This window comes from Solanum verrucosum, unplaced genomic scaffold, assembly GCF_900185275.1.
Source record: "Solanum verrucosum unplaced genomic scaffold, falcon-dt-bn FXZP01000277.1, whole genome shotgun sequence".
NCBI lineage: Eukaryota > Viridiplantae > Streptophyta > Magnoliopsida > Solanales > Solanaceae > Solanum > Solanum verrucosum.
The window spans coordinates 1,168,071-1,187,402 of record NW_026019945.1 but is presented as its reverse complement, the minus strand read 5'-3'; the positions used below and the strand labels follow the sequence as shown (position 1 = coordinate 1,187,402).

General features: G+C 32.7%; 3 protein-coding genes across 3 annotated transcripts; all 3 read right to left on the bottom strand.

Annotated features, from left to right (window-relative positions):
* Positions 1-97: 97 nt before the first annotated feature.
* LOC125839268 (ABC transporter C family member 3) lies at positions 98-5,754 on the bottom strand. The gene is made up of 10 exons (XM_049518247.1): positions 3,292-5,754; positions 3,128-3,214; positions 2,402-3,040; positions 2,118-2,282; positions 1,726-2,020; positions 1,409-1,623; positions 1,014-1,319; positions 853-916; positions 530-769; positions 98-447 (listed from the first exon to the last, which is right to left on the bottom strand). Exons 1-10 carry the CDS (start codon positions 5,671-5,673, stop codon positions 323-325), a joined length of 4,518 nt encoding a protein of 1,505 aa, XP_049374204.1. The 5' UTR covers positions 5,674-5,754; the 3' UTR covers positions 98-322.
* Positions 5,755-13,390: 7,636 nt separating this feature from the next.
* LOC125840835 (germin-like protein 11-1) lies at positions 13,391-14,663 on the bottom strand. The gene is made up of 2 exons (XM_049519808.1): positions 14,158-14,663; positions 13,391-13,854 (listed from the first exon to the last, which is right to left on the bottom strand). Exons 1-2 carry the CDS (start codon positions 14,467-14,469, stop codon positions 13,507-13,509), a joined length of 660 nt encoding a protein of 219 aa, XP_049375765.1. The 5' UTR covers positions 14,470-14,663; the 3' UTR covers positions 13,391-13,506.
* Positions 14,664-16,047: 1,384 nt separating this feature from the next.
* On the bottom strand, positions 16,048-17,602 carry LOC125839915 (serine acetyltransferase 1, chloroplastic). The gene has a single exon (XM_049518886.1). The coding sequence runs from the start codon at positions 17,578-17,580 to the stop codon at positions 16,501-16,503; it is 1,080 nt and encodes a 359-aa protein (XP_049374843.1). The 5' UTR covers positions 17,581-17,602; the 3' UTR covers positions 16,048-16,500.
* Between the last annotated feature and the right edge of the window lie 1,730 nt (positions 17,603-19,332).

Here is a 19,332-nt window from a genome sequence, read left to right as displayed (position 1 = left end):
TAACTAACTAATCACTTGACTCAACATACATTCAAATTATTGGTAAACAAAAGTTACTTCAAACATTTTCCATATCAAAAAGTCTAAAAATACAAAAAAAAAAAACAGATGCCATTTCACTATCAATATTGCACAAATAGATGAACTTCTTTCACTGCCATAAGATTGTTGCAGTTTCCCTCAAGTCACAGGCAACTGCATTTCGCCGGTTCTTGTTCAAGCTCTATGTCAACGGATGGAAACTCAAAAGAGTGTTAAGTATATCTTACTAGTTTTCATCATCATCGTGTAACGTGGTCAATGAAGATTAGTGTCTGAGATTTCACGTGTCTGAGGCGTTCTCAAAACTTGAATTTGATCTCATACTATACTCAGCCACGAGCTTGGCAAACAACGAGGATTCGTTCTCTAATAACTTGCCTGGAGTGTCATATTCAGCAATGAGCCCTGTAGTATAGCAAACAAAAGAAAGTAAATACCAAGAATTTCCACCACCGTTTGATCAAAAAATGCAAATGTTGATTCTTACCGTGTTCTAATAGTAGGACCATGTCACTATCAAGAACAGATGTAATCCTATGAGCGATGGTTATAACTGTGGAATCAGTGAAGTGCAGCCTTAGAGTTTGCTGAATTAGATTGTCAGTTGCAGTGTCGACAGATGCTGTAGCCTCGTCTAGGACAAGGACCTTGCTTTTTTTTAGTAGCACGCGTCCAAGACAGACTAGCTGCCTTTGGCCTACGCTCCAGTTCTCTCCATTCTCAGATACTGCAGCAATCCAAAAGAATATAAGCATTATAAGTGTCACAGCTATAAAAGTGGAGATCATCAGAACATGATGTGGTTCTAACCTGTAGAATATAGTTTGCCTTCTTTCTTCCTAACTTCGTCTCCTAGCTGACATTTGTCGAGCACCTGAAGCATAAAATTAAATTAAGTTTTTCAATAAGTAAAAGTTTTCATTTTCTTATGTGAAATGACAATCCTCGAAATAGGCAAACCAAGCTGTTACCTCCCAAATTTGATCATCTGAATGCTCCTCAAGCGGGTCTAGGTTGCTGCGTACAGTCCCCTCAAACATTGTCGGATCCTGTGGAATTATACTCAATCTAGACCGCAGATCATGCAGACCAATTGAGGAGATGTTGGTACCATCTATTTTTATCTGTCCAGCAACAGGATCAACTATGCGGAAGAGGGTCTGTATTAAAGTCGATTTACCACTGCCTGTCCTACCAACAATTCCAGTCTTCTTCCCACCAAAGAAAGTGCATGTAAGCCCTCTTAACACGAGAGGCATGTGGGGAGCATATCGAACCTATAAAAGTTTTCAGATATATCAACACATACAATGAATTAACAATAACTCCATCTACCTGCATAACACCACAGAACAACTCAATTTACCTGAAGATTGTTAAACTCAACCTCTCCACGAGATGGCCAATTAGGATCTGGTCTACTAGACTCTATGATAAGTGGAGGTTCACTTGGAAGACCAGCATACTGAAGTATTCTTTCGACGGAAATAATTTTATTTTCCATCATACAAAGATTCCATACAACCCAAGCTTGCAGTACGTTCAGATTAAGTCCGTATGTAACAGCTAAGCCAGCAACACCTGTAAGGGCAAGAAAAAGGAGAAAATGTATGTGAGATGTACTCTTTAGAATCATTTAACAAATTTGAAGGAATGAAAACCTGATGAAGATAGAGCACTTACTTGGATTGATTGTTCCAACAGGAAGAGAGATCAAGAAAATCAACGCGAAAGCAAAAGTGATCAGAGATAACATATCCAAACGCATGCAAAGCCACTCCATCGCAGCAGCTGTGTGAAACTTAGGCCGAGAATAATTGTCTATTAATCTCATACTTGCATCCTGGAATCTAGATTCCTGATCGAAACTTCTAATTGTGCTTGATCCTGAAATTGTCTCGGCGAAGTGCTGTATTACTGGAGCTTTGCATGTCCCATTTAGACGTGCCAGTTCTCGTGCTGCAGGGATATAATATTGCTGCAATTAAACAAAACACACCACTTAAATTTAATTCATGTTTACATACGTCGCTAAAGTTATAAATTCAGAGAAAAGAACAAAGCAAAGTACCAACCTCCAACCAGATGCAAATTGCAATGACCGGGATAAAGACTATGAAGACCTGCCATGCGACTTGTGACATTACTGCAATGATTCCTATAAGCTGTATTATTGTGAAGGCAAAGGATCCAACTTGAAAGGGAATATTTAGATCGATTGCACTTTGATCTGTCGATGCCTGTTGTCATACCAAAGCACATTTGAGCAAATTCCGAAGTTACTAGTTAATTTTCGATAATATTCATTGGTCATGTAAAGAAACAAGTGGTAAGTAAGGAAATGTAATCATTCACATACTCTATTTAGAATCCGCCCACTTGGTGTGGCATCGAAGAATGACATTGGAGCACGGAAAATGCAATGATGCATTTTATGGAAAAGCAATGAGGCAGTCTCATATCCAGCGGTAACAAGAAGCATGGATCTAGCAAAGATGCACAAAGCACTTGCAATTCCTAACGCAACATACACAATGATGAGAGTAGAAGAGCCAACAGGAGATGGATCATTCTTCGAAACAGGGGTAGCCCAAGCCATCCAATAATTGCTTCCAATTTGAAGAAGCTGAAAACCAGTTTGTGCCAAAAGTACAATTGGGACAAGGGCACCTCCATATGCAGTTGTTATATATTTCCAGTAAACTGAAAAGCTAACACTACCCTTCTCTCTTTCTTCCTCCTGAACAATTTGTCCCTTTTGTCCATCAGTATCATCAACTTTACCATTTTGGCAATCTGAAGTCTGTTTATCCTGCACGGTGGAGTTATCGCCAGTCATTCCACTACTTTCCTCGCTCTTTCTCAGTGCTTCTCCCTTAACCGTGTCAATTGCTGTTAAAGCTTCTTGGTGAGCACCGACAAGTTCCATGAAGTCACTACCTAGTTTGAGAAGATCGTTGTATTTCCCAGCTTGACTGATCTTTCCATCTTTCATGACCTGAGAAGAAATATCATATAAAATGAGTCAAACTCAATGTACAATAAAAAAACATTAATTACTCGAGGAACTACAAGGAAAGAGTACCAAGATCAAATCTGCAGCAGGCAAAAACTCCACTTGATGAGTAACGTATAGAACTGTTTTTGAATTCAGTAGTCCCATTATACATTCCTGCAATTAAAATATGGGTCAATCAAGGCTAGAAAAAAAGTATCAAATGTGAAACTAAAGCATATGAAATGACTTACAGTGAAGAGATGGGTTCCGGTATGAGCATCCACAGCACTGAATGGATCATCAAATAGGTAAACATCAGCGTCTTGGTAGAGAGCACGTGCAATCTGTATTCTCTGCTTCTGTCCACCGCTCAAATTTATGCCTCTCTCACCTATGACTGTTTGATCTCCAAAAGAGAGAATTTCCAGGTCTTTCTTTAAGGAGCACGCTTCAAGAACTTTATCATACTTCTCCCTCTGCATCTCTTTACCAAATATTATGTTCTCTTCTATCTTTCCACTCTGTATCCAGGGCGTCTGTGCAACGTAAGCTTTCGTTCCACTGAGTTTAATAGTCCCTGATAATTTGGGCATCTCCCCTAAAATGCTAGAGAGTAAGCTTGATTTTCCAGAACCAACAGTACCACAAATGGCAACTCTCATGCCATTAAGCACTCTAAGATTTACATCCTTTAGAAGTGGAGTGGAGGATGATGCATCCCACGCGAAGTTCCCATCAACAATCTCAACTGCTACATCAGAACTTCCTTTTGGAAGCTTCTCTATGACATCAGGCTGCAAGTCCTCAAGAGAAAGGAAAGATGCAATACGATCAAGAGAAACTTTGGTTTGAGCAATCATTGAAATTGTATCTGGGAGATTGTAGATGGGCTCCTGGAGAATTCTAAATGTCGCAAGTGCAGACAATATCTTACCGGATTCAAGTTGGATTCCCATAAGCATTGCAGCACCGAAAGCCGCCACAGAAACAAATGTAGGAGAAACCCAAAACACAAAAGTAGTCGTAGCTGACGTGTACACATATTTCTTCAACCAATCTGCCTCAATACTTCTGAGGTCTAAGATCCTAGACAGAAACTTCATCTCCCAAGCTTGAAGCTTGAGTATTCTCATATTTCTTAAGACTTCAGATGTAGCCTTCATCCTTTTATCTTTCGACTCCATGAGTTTCTCCTGAAACTTCTCCTGCAAACTTCCTAAAGGGATGTTTAACAACATCACTAGTACTGTAGCCACAAACGCTGCAATTGAAGCAAGGCCAAGATTTTTATAGAGTATTAGCAACGCCAGACCAACTTGTATGATCACCATCCAAGGATCATGCATATACCAACCGAAATCACCAATCCTCTCAGCATCAACAGTCATAAAATTGATGATCTCTCCACTAGTATGGCTTTGCTTTGACTGACAAGAAAGTGTTAAGCCCTTATTGTAGATTTTGGCAACCAAGGCTGCACGTGCCCTATACCCTCCCTGCTGCACCTTGAAAAACCAATGCCTTTGTGCCAAAGACTCTACCAACTTTGCAACAAAGAATGTTGCAACTAAGAGATAACCTTCATTATCAAAATCTCGTTTTCCATTCAGATACTGTACTAAAGTATCGATGAGGTATGGGCCAACGTAAGAAGCCGAAGTATAGAGAAGCACAAAGAATGCTGACAACGCTATTTCCTTCCACGCGGTGTAAATCAAAGCCTTCACCAACATCAGCGTAGTCACACGGTTACTATTACCTCCTCCACCACCTACGGATTCTAGTTTTTCTCTAAAAATCGGAAAAGTCCCTCTAACACTATCATCACTATGAAGCTGAGGAACATCCTCAAGGTCTAATGTCTTCTTGTAGCCAGCAGATATAAGGGGTCTCATCCAAGAGAAAGTAAAAAGACTAAATATGTTAGCATTGGCATAAGGGGTCACAGTTTGATCCCCACTAGACTTCTTTGATTCTATACCATTCACAACACTACCATTCAAAAGGGGTTCCTCAAGAATGTTTCCTTCACTCTCTTTTCTAACAATAAACCCCACAACACAAAAGAACAACCCCATAACAGTGTAAACAACATCAGGTACCCAAAATTGAATCTTTTTACCATAAACAAGGTCTATAACTAAGCAATAACAAGAAACAAAGAACAAAACCCCCCACCATACTCTTAAAACAAAAGGGTATTTGTTTTCACCTGAATCAACCAACTTGGTGTTCATAAAAACAGAAATCAACAACCAAGCTAGAAACTTTGATACAAAATCAAGAAAAGTTACAATCTTTTCCTCTGACCAACCACTTGTATACCAATAAAAATGAGTTAACAAACATAACAAAAAACTAAAAATGACAAGACCTATAGAACAAAACAAGGTTTGTTTATAATACATAAACCTAACATTCCTAGTACTCTGTTTGTTGTCAGCATTGTTACCATTATCATCCCTCTTGATCTTTTTCCAAACCCATAAACCAAGAATCACAAACAACAATCCCAGGTGAAAAGAACAACTAATTAAACGTAAGAAAATTGGGTTTAATAAAGATTCATCAACACCTACATACCTCAAAGATTGAAAACTAGACATGCCCTTCAACATATTTGCAATTTCCATGATGTTTTTTGATGTTTTAGAGGTTAAAGGTTAAGTTTTTAAGAGACACGTCTGGTTATGGGGCTGTAGTTTATGAGTAAATATATATATAGTACTGTGTTTGGGTTTGGATTTTGATTTTTATTTAAAAAATTCTAAATTTGATTTGATTTGATTTGATTGATTAATTATTGAATATCTGTGGAAAAATAGGAAAAAATGGAAGGATATACGTGGTGGCCAAGACTCTGTTGATGGAGAGAGGAAGTGGGAAGAAGCAAAATATAAGTCCTCTTTTTTGTTTTATTTGATAAATTATTCGAGAGTTTATTGACTTGATTAATTTAGATTAGTATTCGATATATATATATCATGTGAGTATTAATTTTATAAGTTGAATCTGAGTATGTTAAGATTTTGAGGAAGAGAATTTTGACTCAATTAATCTAAATTTGTATTTTGTGTTGCATGTGGTTATTAGAACTCGAATTTGAAAGTAGTGACGAGTGTAACCATATTGTGCGAGTATTTTTAGCTTTTGTACACACAATAAATAATAACATACTCAATTTAAATTTGAGAAAGTTAGAATATATATATAGATCGTACTCTTATCTTTATGAATGAGAGGTTATTTTCAATGGATTTTCAATTAAATTTAAATAAAAAAAAACTTTTATATATTATATATTATATATTAATTTGATATTATTGTTGAAACTCGTTAATAATAATACTTTTAAATGTCAAATTCTGAATTTGTTTAAACTTGAAAGCTCATATTAAGAATGAAAATTATATAAATATCCATCTATATCCCTTCATCATATTTTTCCCATATTTGTGAAGGAGTTTACGCTAAAATATTCCTATTTGTTTAGAAACAAGATGAATGGCATACCAATTTATAATTTTTTTAAAAATTATTTCAAACAACAATAAAGAAAAATTAATTTATTTTCCACCTGGTATTTAAAATTCGCATTGGAGTCCTGATTAAATTTGAATTATGCACGGTAGAGGGTGGCACTCAACAGAATTTTCTCTATACCTTGGGCTCAAACTCAAAACCTTTAATTAAGAATGAATCGATAATCACAACCAAGGTCAAACAACGATAACTATGCCCCTTTCTTCTTATGAATGATTCAATTTTTTTCTCAATTTCTGTTAAAAAGGTTTTGTTTCTTCCTATTTGTTTGGGGAAAAAAATGGTTTTTTGCAATAAATAAATTAAAATTGCATATTTCTAATATAATAGTAATAAATCTTTTTTTATAAAACTGAAACAGACTTCCACCTAAATGGAAGTGCTTATTGGAATTGTCAATGATGTCATTTTGGGGAGTTGCACGAACGCCAATATTGAACCAATGAAGCATAGTATTTTGTGTGCATACACTTTTTTTTATTTAATCAAAGTGAAATGAAAGATAACGATTTCAAAAGAAAAAATAAATATATTTTATATTTGATTAAATATTAATTAGACCCGGGATATATTTTATATTATGATAATAGAGTTATATATAAAATATTTTTATCTGTCACATTTCAATAACCAAATATTATTCATCAATTATCGATAGATTCTGATTTTGTCATCTAATGGGACCATTATTAGGGCCCGTTTGGCCATAGATTTCCCAAGTAAAACTTGGGAAAAAATTTGACAAATTTTGTTTGTCCATACACTTTCTCATTATTTAGCAAATTTTTTGGCAAATAACTCAAATTCCTAAATAGTACAGTAGTTTATTTGGGCCAAATCTCATTATTTGGAAAGTTTTAAAAATTTAAATTTAACATCAAATTTTTTATCTTTTACAAAAACACTCTATTTATTAACACCAACCAACTCAATTAACTCTTCACCTGCCAACTAACTCATTAATAAACTTTTTCTATTATAAAGAGCATAATCTCATTATTTGGAAAGTTTTAAAAATTTAAATTTAACACCAAACTTTTATCTTTTACAAAAACACTCTATTTATTAACACCAACCAACTCATATTAACTCTCCATCTGCCAACTAACTCAATTAATAAACTTTTCTATTATAAAGAGCATAAATGTATGAATTTTCTTTAAATTGATCTTGCTTGAATTGATCTGTATGAATTTGTTCTCTTGTCTAGGTTTTAAGAGTTATGAATGATAAGAATCTTTTCTCCTTGTGTTTTATTTTATCATTCGACCGGTGCAACGTACGTCTTTTATTTTTAGTTAAAGATATGCTTTCAGATTCTGTGCACTCTAAAAAAAATTAAGTTATGCATATGATGTGTTGTCATGTTGATGTTGTATTGTAGAAACACAAAAAAATAAATAAATCACGTGGTTCAACTGCTGATAAATGGACCGATAAAGAAACATCAATCCTTATAAGTGTCCTGCATGATGCTGCGAGGAAGTCTAGATTTAAAGGTTATGTCATCAGTGGTCCACGATTGATAGAAGTTAGGAATGAGTTTTTTGAGAAAATTGAAAATCGAGATAAGTTTGATGATGAAAGTTTGAACTCAATGAATTTTTATGTGAACATCAGAACAGTGATGGAATATTCAGTGAATATGAAAGTGATAATATGGTTATTGATGAAAATGACGAATAATCGGCTCAGGGTAACATCGCTTCATCATCTTCTCGATCATCTGATTTGCAAATGCAAGCTCATCGAGAAGAGATTGTTCATAGAATGTGGAAAGATTATTAAAGAATAGTTTGAACTCTTCTGGAAGAGAAGGCAGAGGTGCTTCAGTGATTGCTGTAATTTTTTCCTTCTGTTTTCTTCTTCTTTTTCAAAATCATATTAGTTGTATTTTCATTATCATGATTTGTACTAGTCTCTTTTAACAATGCAAATATTTACTGTAATGATGCTTGTTGATTTGTTGCGGAAGTCATGAATCTTGGTACGTGACATTTCTATTTTGCTATGTAATACAAATTTATGGTTAGTTTTGATAGTTTTAAAAACTTATGGGTATATCATATTTCTTAAAAAAATGAAGTATATTTCCCAAATACTATGGCGAAACACATGGTGAAATTTCACCCAAATCTTTACCAAAATAATATTTGCCAAAAATATTTGAAAATCTATGGCCAAACGCTAGCTAAACTTCTTCTTCTTCTTTTTAAAGATAATATCGTGCTCCTTTCCTTTTTACTTTTTGTTTTTGCTTTTAGATTTTTAAAGATTAATTAATGTGATTTTTTAACCATATAGGGGCAGAACCACATTGGTGCGGGGTTCATCTAAATTTTCTTTAGAAGAAAATAGTTTTTATATATATATAATTTTGTCGACTTTATTATAAATTTATTTTTTGTATTTTAAATTATTTTAATAATAATTTTAGCTCTGTCATTGATACGAGTCGATTACTTTTAACCAGGACCAGCAATATAATAGTGCAGGCTTGTAGCCACAACTTTTCTGCTCTTGTTTCTTTTTATCTTTGAGTTAATGGAAGATGAGGTTCCAACTTAAACTTTTTTTTTGGGTTTCCGCTCATTATCCGATATTCATATTGAAGCTCGGTTAAATTTAAATTCAAGCCGGAAAGTTCCACATTAGGGGGTAAGGCGCTATCTAACAAAGACGACTTTGTGTTCAAGAGGACTCAAACCCTAAATTTAAAAAGTTTATAAAGACAATATATTAACTAGTATGATCTATTATTAAATTCTCCAAAAAATAATATGAAAGTTTTGTGATATATATAGTCAAAATTTTATACTCAAATATATGAATTTTCAAATAATTTTATGGCAATGAGTTAAAACTTATAAGGAAAGTGCTAAATGGCCAGAAAATTTGGCCAGAATTTGGTCAGAAAATTTTAAAAACTATAATACTTTTTTTTATTTTAAAATAAACTAATCTTTTTTCCATTTTTAGTTAAAAGATATTAAAGTTAAAAGGGTAAAATTGTTTAAAAAGGTAAAATAACATAAATAAAATATCATTCTGGTCAAATTCTGATCAAATTTTCTAGCCAAAAAGATTTTAATTCCATTATTAATTAAGATCATATAGATTGGGACTCAAAAACAATAAAATAAAGTTTAAAAATTCCAAGTGCAATGTAATCCCACAAATGAATTAATCAAGGAGGAATCTGCCCAATGGAACATTTTTTCTTTATTTTTTGGTTTTTCATCCAAATATGGAAGTCTCACGCTTTAATAAAGGCGACTTCCTACTCATGTGAACTTGAATTCAAAACATTTGATTAAGAATAAATAAATACTTATCGCACTACCACAATTGATTGTTTACAACCTTACGTGTTTTAAAATATCTTTAGTACCCTACGTGTTTTAAAATATCTTTTTATACTATTTAATTTCATTTCTCATAATTATAATATAATTTAATTTATCGATTAATTTTAAACTCAAACTGATATTATCTCTTCTTGACGACCAAGTAAATTATGAAAAAACGAACCCACAAAAATTAGGAATGGGTGTGTGGGGTTGGACCTTGCAGCTTACGGCTAAATCAGTGAAGTGCCCCCATTGCCTCAATAATTTTTAAAAGTAAGGTAGCTCTCGAAAAACTAAATTATTGAATCGAGATTGAGATTTATCATATTGAAAATTGGTTGACTTAGATTGGATTAAGCCATGAAAAATCTACATTTAATATTATCTATTTTCAGTTATCAATTATCGTATTATTAAAATCAAACTTTAAAATACCAGATTCACGCGTATCTTTGGGAATATTCAACAAATGAAAATGGAATAATTGGCCTAGTGCAAATATGACGATGCACCCAACAAATACAAGTCTATACATGTTTCACTTGTGTGTGTACCTTGGTGGAAATTTACCAACCATGCATGTTGCCTTCTTTTTCTTTCTCAAAAAACTTTGGAATATGTGGTCTAACTAATCTACATTTCTATCGTATCACCGTCATAAAAAAAAAAAAAATTTGTTTATTAAGAATCTTTGGGTTCTCAATATTAAATTCAAGACTTATATGTGATGGTTTGCTACGAAATGTTGACATACGCAAATAAAGGCGGAGCTAAAGTCTAGTTTGAATTTAATAAAAATTCATAATTTTGCCAAGACTCTATATTAGTGGTAAAATATCGTCTAATATATTTAAGTAATTTATTTAAAACTTAATAAACTACATTTTCTAGTATTCGACTAGAAGTCATAATCAAAAATTTTAAATCCAATATTTTGTACAAATAGTATAAAAATAAAAATTAAATCATCAATAATAACTACATGCCTCAATCCCACTTAATCAGAATCGACTATATAGATTATCAATTCATCATTTAAGCTCATATCATATCAGTATCCTAATAAATAAATAAAAAATAAACACCCCACTTCTATTTTTAATAAAAAAAAATACAATAGAATGAGTTATAAATTAAACAAGAAGCATCTTGTTAATGGGAGTGGAAAAGTCAACTATTGCATGTGAGTGTCGACCAAGAAATGAATTAAATCTTATTTTATCATTTTATCTAAAGACAAAATGACCAAGGACCATACCAAAAAAAAAGCAAAATGACAAAATGTGTAGTTGAGCTTGATTTGAGATCACAATATTATAATTCGAGAAAGTCGTCAACAAGGTAATTAGACATGATAGGATGATTCACCAAAATTTGAATATAATTATACTCTATGGATATAGAACATGAAAAGTTAATTACTTCCTCCGTCCCTATTTACTTGTTCATATTTTCTCATTTAGATATCTCTAATTACTTGTCCATTTTGACAAATCAAGAAAGGACAAGAAAAAAAATTTCCTATTAAACCCTCATTTAAACTTCCCCCAACATTGATTAGTTATCTTGAATAAATTTATTTTAGAATCATAATTAATAAGGGCAAAATTGTAACTTCACTATGCTAATCATTGTTGTCTTAATATGTGTCATTTCTAAAGTGAACAACTAAATAGGGACGGAGGGAGTAGGATAGATAGATAGAAAATGTGAATATAATCGAATGATTTTCTCTTTCTTATTAAAGAGCATAGTTCATTCTTTTTTGTGTCCTTTCTACTTCTCAATATATATCACCAATATCAAAAGATTCTTTAATTTATTGGGTGAAATGAGAATTGTACCAAAAAAAAGAACATAAAATTAGGGGAAATGAGAAGTTAATGTCGATGGGATATTGGGAAGTGTTATCCTTAATTAAGCTAGTTTTTATTTTAATTAATATTCCCAATATTAATTAAGTAATACTCCATTTGTCTCTAATTACTTGTTCACTTTTGAATTGACACATCTATTAAAAAAATAATTAATGACATAGTGAGTTTACCATTTTACCCCTATTAATTATGAAGTGGATGAAAAGTTCTACATTTTTCAAAATAATTAGTCATTTAATTGAGGGTATAATAAGTAAAAAGAATTTATTCTTTCTTGATTTGTCAAAATGGACAAGTAATTAGGGACAACTATAAAAGGAAAAGTGGACAAGTAATTAGGGACAGAGGGAGGGAGTAATAACCAGAAATCATTTTCCCAAAAAATTGGCACTTATTTCTCTGGTTCTGTCCAATAAATAAATAACAAATTATGTGCATTCATTAATATGTTCTGTGGCAAACTCAAAGTATGTATGTATTTTATTGTTTATATGAGAATAACATATTATAAACTTCAAAATTTGAATAATTTTTTTTAAAAAAATTAAAAATATAAGAGAAGTATATACCTAAATGAACCTTCACGGTCAAAGTTTCTCGATATCTTTTTTTTTTTATGGTGGGAGATGCTACATAGTCGCACTATAAATAAGTTAAAGTGTAAGTAAATTGATCTAACATTATGGTTAGATTCATATATGGTGTGCTTTTTACCAAGATGTATACTATATGATTGTTGATTAGAGGTCTGTTTGGTTGTGATCATTATTGAAATTAGCTATGATACTAGCTATATAATTATTAATCGTATGGTCATTACCGATCAACAACTTATGGGGTCTGGATAGAGTGATGTCATGTGTGTATACAACCTTATCCTATCTCGTGAAAGTAGAGAGGTTGTTTCCGATAAACCTCTGACTCAATTAAAGCATATCACATATAGAACAGCAAAATAATACAATAATCGAAATAAGTGTGCCACATATATCAAAACGGAGAGTGTATCTATTTTTTCTATAGGTAGATGCTCCGATCCAGCTTAAAAATGTTACTACTATAGAACTATTAAGGCCGTACATAAATACGTATCAACGTATATCACATACATATATGTGTATATTAATATGTCAAGTTGATAACTCTTTCAGCAAATAGCAGCAAAAAATCAAGTCCTATATGGGTGAATAACATAGTAGGATTTACACGGTATGTGGGGCATATACCCACGCTAATGAGTAAGATGCACATACACCCGTTAATTTCAGAAAAAAGTTATGTATATCAAAAGTGATTTATCCAAGAGTTGAAAATGCATCAGTTTGCATGTTTTGCACAAACTTGACAACTACACCATTAGTCCATTAGTGACTAGTCAGACACGACATTATCCCTCAATCATCATTGAAAGTTTTGCTAGCATTTATATTAAGATAATAATGTCTTCACGATCCTCAAATTCTGAGTCTGCCTCTGTTGATGATTGGTCACGTGTCTCACGTCACGTGGTGTCAAGGTAAATCCAGTATTAAGACAAATGAAAAGATCATAAACTGATGAAACAATTGAAAGTTCAAGACAAGTTAATATTCAGTAGTCATATACAGTACAGATATACATATAAATTTCGTCGATGACTGTCATAAATATTTGGCACAAGCTATATTGGAAACGAAAATGCTCGAAGTTATGAAGTTTAACAACGAAACGATGTCACATTTTTAATGTGGTTCGTTCCCAATTTTGAACGCGAAAACAGCTTCTTCATCAGGTCCCTCATGGGTTCCGAAACAACTGGTGCAAACATTGCATCAGATATACTCAACATACCAGGATTCTGGCTGCTTAGCACTGAGTACACAGTGGCTAATTCGAACCCCGAATTCAAGTTATAATGTAGAAGCCCTCTAGGGACAATAAACACATCACCTTGTTTAAGAGTCTTTTGGAACACTTGGCTTTTCGTGTCGATAAATCCAACAATCACCACTCCTTTGCCAACAAACATCATCTCGGAAGCTCGTGGATGAGCATGTGGCATTATCTACGGAAACATAGTATAATTAAGCAGCCAAAAGAATGTAAGCTCTAATGAAATGATTCACACAAGTCAACAATATGGTATCAGAGCAGGTAAGAGGGGCACATAGAGACATATAATATTATAAGTAATTAAAAGTGTGCTCTTTCTAACAGCTTACCCGTTTAGATGAAATGATTCAAACAATTCAACAATATGGTACAATAGCAGGCATGAGGGGCATATGGAGACATATCTAATACAAATTAAGTAATCCAAAAGTGTGATTTCGTTAACAGTGAGATAATTCACACAATTCACCATTACCATGCCATCTACATCCAGATCAGTCCTGGCAACAGATAACCCGAGAGTGTTGAGTCCTGCAAATTCTGCAGCAGTGACTAATGTTGTTGATGAACGTTGAAAGTTATCCGTGTCACCTTCCTTGCTCAAAACAGAGCTTTTGAAATCAGAAGCAGTAATTTGTGCTGGATTCTTGCATGGAAAACCATTTATGAAGATGTTCTTACGCGTTGTATCGGTAGGACAAACATCATAGAGATTATCAGTATCTTTTGCCCTGCATAGACAAATGTAAATTGAAAATGCTAATAAGAAACTGATCTTCATGATCATTGTTACTGTTAATGTATGTTGTTTATATCTTCATTCAATATTTGCATATATATATATATATAAATATACATATGTGTGCAAATTAGTTCTTGATTGCATTAGTGTGAAGTAATAACCAAAAACTTGGAGTTCAATTCACTAAATCCTTAAGAAAAGACGTCCAATAATTATCAATATGGTTAAATGTCACTCTCCTAAATAACAACTTGTTCTTTTTAATCTTAGATGGATAAACCTGATTAATTGAAAAATATCCAAAGTTTTCATTTTTTATCGAATTCCGTCCAGTAAGCCTCGAGATCTTACCGATGATGTTCATGTATCAGACGCACCATCCCTCCATCCCTTGAAGTAAGTAAAGGGCGCAAAGATGTGGATTTGACCCGCACCCCCTTTCTTTTTCTTTGTTTAGTAGAGATCTACTCTGATGCCTACTGGAGATAGACGTTAAGGTTAAAATGGTAAAAGTCAAGAGATCTAACCTGTTGCTTTTTCTGAATAAAATGTTGAGATGTCTACATTCTTGGGCCAAAATTTTATTGTGTCTGGTTTAAGGATGCCTTTTCAAGATTTCAAATACTCTGTAGAAATAAGAAGGTAAAGTTTTTTATTGTTTCTTTTCCAAATTTTATAACATACAGGCGAATTTCAGCGTATTTTCAACTGAACTCATTGTTTTCCACTCGAGCTATATGTACACATGCAAAAAAATATTTAAGATATATACATAAGTAATAAGATCACATTCATTCTGAACTCACTAACTCTAAGTAGGTGTTTGGGTTCAGATGATCAGATCAAGGTGTTTGGGTTCAGATGATCAGATCACGTTCATATCTAAACGCTTACTTAGAGTTATACCCAGAGCAAATATATATATGTAAAGCCAGGAATTTCGCTACTTAGAGTTACCCTTCAATCAAACTATATGAGAAAATTCATAAACGAATCGACGCGATACTTGAACATATTATTAATGAGCATACAGAGTAAAAGCCTACACCAAAACAGAGCAAATGCAGTTGATGTTCTTCTAAGAATTCAGAAAGAAGGCAATCTTGATGTTCCATTGACGCGTAACAATATCAAAGCTGTCCTCATGGTACGTATGTTCATCCATAGGTGAATCCAGAATTTAAACTTGTTCGTTCTGGTTCTAGTGGTGTTTCAACCTTTTCAAGCAAATAAAATTTGTTCTTTCATTGAAAGTAACAGCTAGGAAAATCTTGTTCTATGTTTTGCAGCATCCAAGATTGGATCTTGTGGCTGTTATCTCTCTTTCAGAACATTTTATCAGCGGTGAGCGATACATTTTAGTCCTGCAGAACCTGTGGTGAGCGATACATTTTAGTCCTGCAGAACCTGTGAACCCTATTGTTCAATCTGCCACAGGTTGTGCAAGCACCAATGTGATGTATCAAGCAGTTCAAGACAACAAATATTGCAATAAGCCTTTCATTGAATTTCCAGCAGAGGTACTAACAAGTTAGGAAAACGAGAAAATAACGCGCGAAGAAGTTTAATACATATTTATGCAACTATAACACTAGAAAGAACAAAGAAAGATAGATGCCAACTCCAAGTAACAATAAGTTACATGTATACATTTCAATTTATTTTATAATATGTACACATAGTTCGAGTCGAAAGCAATAGGTTTAATTGAACTTACAAAACCTGTCCACATTTGAACTTAAGCAATTACTCCTATGAGACATATACCAACATGATGATAATTCATCCAACACTGAACTGTTTGCTATATCAAGTAAACTAGTACAGTAATCTCTTAAATCTTAAACCAGTTACCATAAAAGGTACTATATGTTACAACATCTCTGCATTTAAGAGAACTTGGATTCTCCCTAAAACTAAAATTCCTCCAGGACCTTTTCACCTACGTTGGTCGAATTCTTCAAAAATGCTCAGTCCGTGTCCTAACAACATTTTAAGAGAGTCGGAGCAACGTAGCTTTTAACTAATCAAATAAAAAGTTAAAACAATAGTAAACAAAACTCAAAGTTGTCAACTTTATATTACATAATCAGACCACTCTGATATATGTGAAGTATGATCCATAGTGAAGCTAGGTATCTTATCAAGTCTCTTTGGATTCTCCTTCCCTCCTAACAACCTCGCCGGATTTCCAACGGCGGTTGTCCTCGCCGGAACTTCCTTCAACACAACAGACCCTGCCCCAATCTTAGCCCCATCTCCAATTCTAACATTTCCAAGAACACAAGTTCCAGCACCAATCAAAACACCATCACCAATCTTAGGATGTCTATCCCCACATGCTTTACCAGTGCCACCTAATGTTACATTATGCAAAATCGAAACATTGTTCCCAATTACAGCAGTTTCACCAACAACAACACCAGTAGCATGATCAAGTAAAATCCCTTTACCAATTTTAGCACCAGGATGAATATCAACAGCAAAAACTTCAGAGACTCTGTTTTGTATTAACAGAGCAAGAATTTGCCTCCCTTTAGACCATAATTTATGTGCAATTCTATGAGCTTGACAAGCTAAAAACCCTTTAAAATTCAAGAAACAGTGTACATAACTAATACAAGCAGGGTCCCTTTCTTTAACAGCTCTTAAATCAGCTTTAACAGATTTAATTATATCTGTTTCTTCTGTTAACACCCCAACAAATAAATCAAACAAAGTAGTACTAGGAAGATTAGGATTACCCAATTTCACAGAAAGATGATTAGCTAAAGCTCTCTCCATGGATTCATGAGCTAGAATTGAAGAAATATAATAGCTAGACAAAATTGGTTCTTGGTCAATATCTGACCTAGCTTCCTCTTTCATCTTCAGCCATAGCTCATCTCCCAATTCCTCAATTTTCGAGATTTTTTCTGAAATGGGTTTGCAGGAAGCAAGGTCAGGGAAAGTGGGTCGGCAGTATTTGACGAAATTGTAGACATGGTTGTCGATTTGGGGCTTGTTTGGGTCACGACTAAGTGGGTTTTTTTGGGGATTTTTGGTTCTTGAAGCGTGAATACAAGCGGCCATTGTTAAAGATGAAAGCTTGAAGGAATTGTGAGGAGAAGAAAGTGGTATAAGAGGAAATGGTGATCCGAGAAAACTCGAGGACATAGAAATGGAAGAAGAGAATATGTGGCGTTGAGGAAGAAAGACAAGTATATATAGAGAAGAGAAAATTGTGGATTTTGCTGCCTACGTTTATGGCCCAACGCCATTCAATTGAGTGAACTATTTTTTTTTACTTTATCGCCTCGTGTTCGATAATCATATTAAAGTTTGATTAATTTGAACTCGTATTTATATATTGTATGACTAAATTTTAAGAAACTCTTTCAATAAAAAGAAAGTTATACTCAAAATTTTAAACATGAGACACTTGATTACTGTCTAAAAGGATAAATATACTTTTGAATTATCATAAATAGTATCTAAATACCCTTCGTTATACTTTTAGGACTCTCATGAACCATTTACGAAAATCTCCATTATATTGGGGACTCAAAAAGACTTCCATTGATATTACTAAATTATAAAATTTGACTTATTCACTCAAATTTGGAGAAAAAAATATTTTAATTTTGTTAATATTTTTATAATTCAATTTGTTTAATATAGTTTAACTCGAAATGAACTTTAAGAATAAAATCAAGGTTTTTAATGATTAATATTATGTTCCTATAAAATAATATTTATGAATTTTCTATATGACATTTTTAAGATTATAAGATTAAAAAATATTTTGATATATTTAATATATTTTTAATTAAAAATATAAAATTTAATTATTTCTACCTTTATTAAATTTAGGACAAAAGAATTAAAATGGAAATAGTAATAAAAATGTTTTATTTTAATTAAATCATGTTACACATATTATAATGTGAAAAAGTATAAGATTTAGGAATAAAAATGATTTATTTGTCAACTTTTGACAAGGGAAGATGGATATTCTTTGAAAAATGCCACGTGGGGACATATTTTTCGACGTCTTAGAAATGCAGCCACAATATAAAAAGGGAAAAATATTTGTGTTTGTTTTAGTTAGTAATGTTCGGAATATAAAAGAGATTGTTCAAATGATAAATACATTTTATTTTAATTTCAAGATAATACAAACAGCTCCTTATCTTGCATAATATAACTAATTAACTCACACAAATGTAATTTGACTATTTCTACATGGGAATCTACATGGGAAAAAACAACTATTGTAGTTTGTGTAATCATATAAATTAAAATAATATATTTGGATGACCAAAAAGTCTTTGAGGAATCTTTAGTAAAGGATAAGTATTTGATTGATTCAAGTAAATATTAATTGAATCTTAGTATAGTTGGTGACTTATTCATTATTTTATAATTTATTTATAAATTAAAACTCATCGGTGGGAAAAAAAATCACTTCCGTGACAAAAATACACAACTCGTTAAACACAAACTTAATAATTTTTAAAGTTAGGTTTCAGACGAATTATTGAGGAAATGATTTCTTAAACATGAGTATCACATCTTAAATCTCCTCAATATTTTTATTCTCAAACTTATCAGATAAGACTTATTTAGTATCATTTATCTCTTTTGTGCGATTATAAATTCTCTTATCAACAACAAAATAAAAAACTAAACTCGTGTTTGTGCTTAAGATTCATATACTGTTAGTATAAATAATTTTCTTATACTATTAAGTCAGACAAATAATATTAATAGATGTAGTTTTTTTTTAATGTGAAATTTGAAATTTTGTAAATAAAATATGTTAACAAGTGTTTTCAATATGTAAAAATAATATGACAGCAAGAAGTACAACTAGGACTTGAAGTTTATTGATTCGAGATTTTAATTCTTTAAAGTTATTAAGACGAT

Coding starts and splice junctions, on each gene's coding strand:
- LOC125839268 (XM_049518247.1), bottom strand. CDS start 5,673: ATGGAAATTGCAAATATGTTGAAGGGCATGTCTAGTTTTCAATCTTTG. Junction 3,041..3,127: donor CTGCTGCAGATTTGATCTTG/GTACTCTTTCCT, acceptor ATTTCTTCTCAG/GTCATGAAAGATGGAAAGAT. Junction 1,320..1,408: donor TTGAGTTTAACAATCTTCAG/GTAAATTGAGTT, acceptor AAACTTTTATAG/GTTCGATATGCTCCCCACAT.
- LOC125840835 (XM_049519808.1), bottom strand. CDS start 14,469: ATGATCATGAAGATCAGTTTCTTATTAGCATTTTCAATTTACATTTGT. Junction 13,855..14,157: donor ATCTGGATGTAGATGGCATG/GTAATGGTGAAT, acceptor ATGTTTCCGTAG/ATAATGCCACATGCTCATCC.
- LOC125839915 (XM_049518886.1), bottom strand. CDS start 17,580: ATGTCCTCGAGTTTTCTCGGATCACCATTTCCTCTTATACCACTTTCT.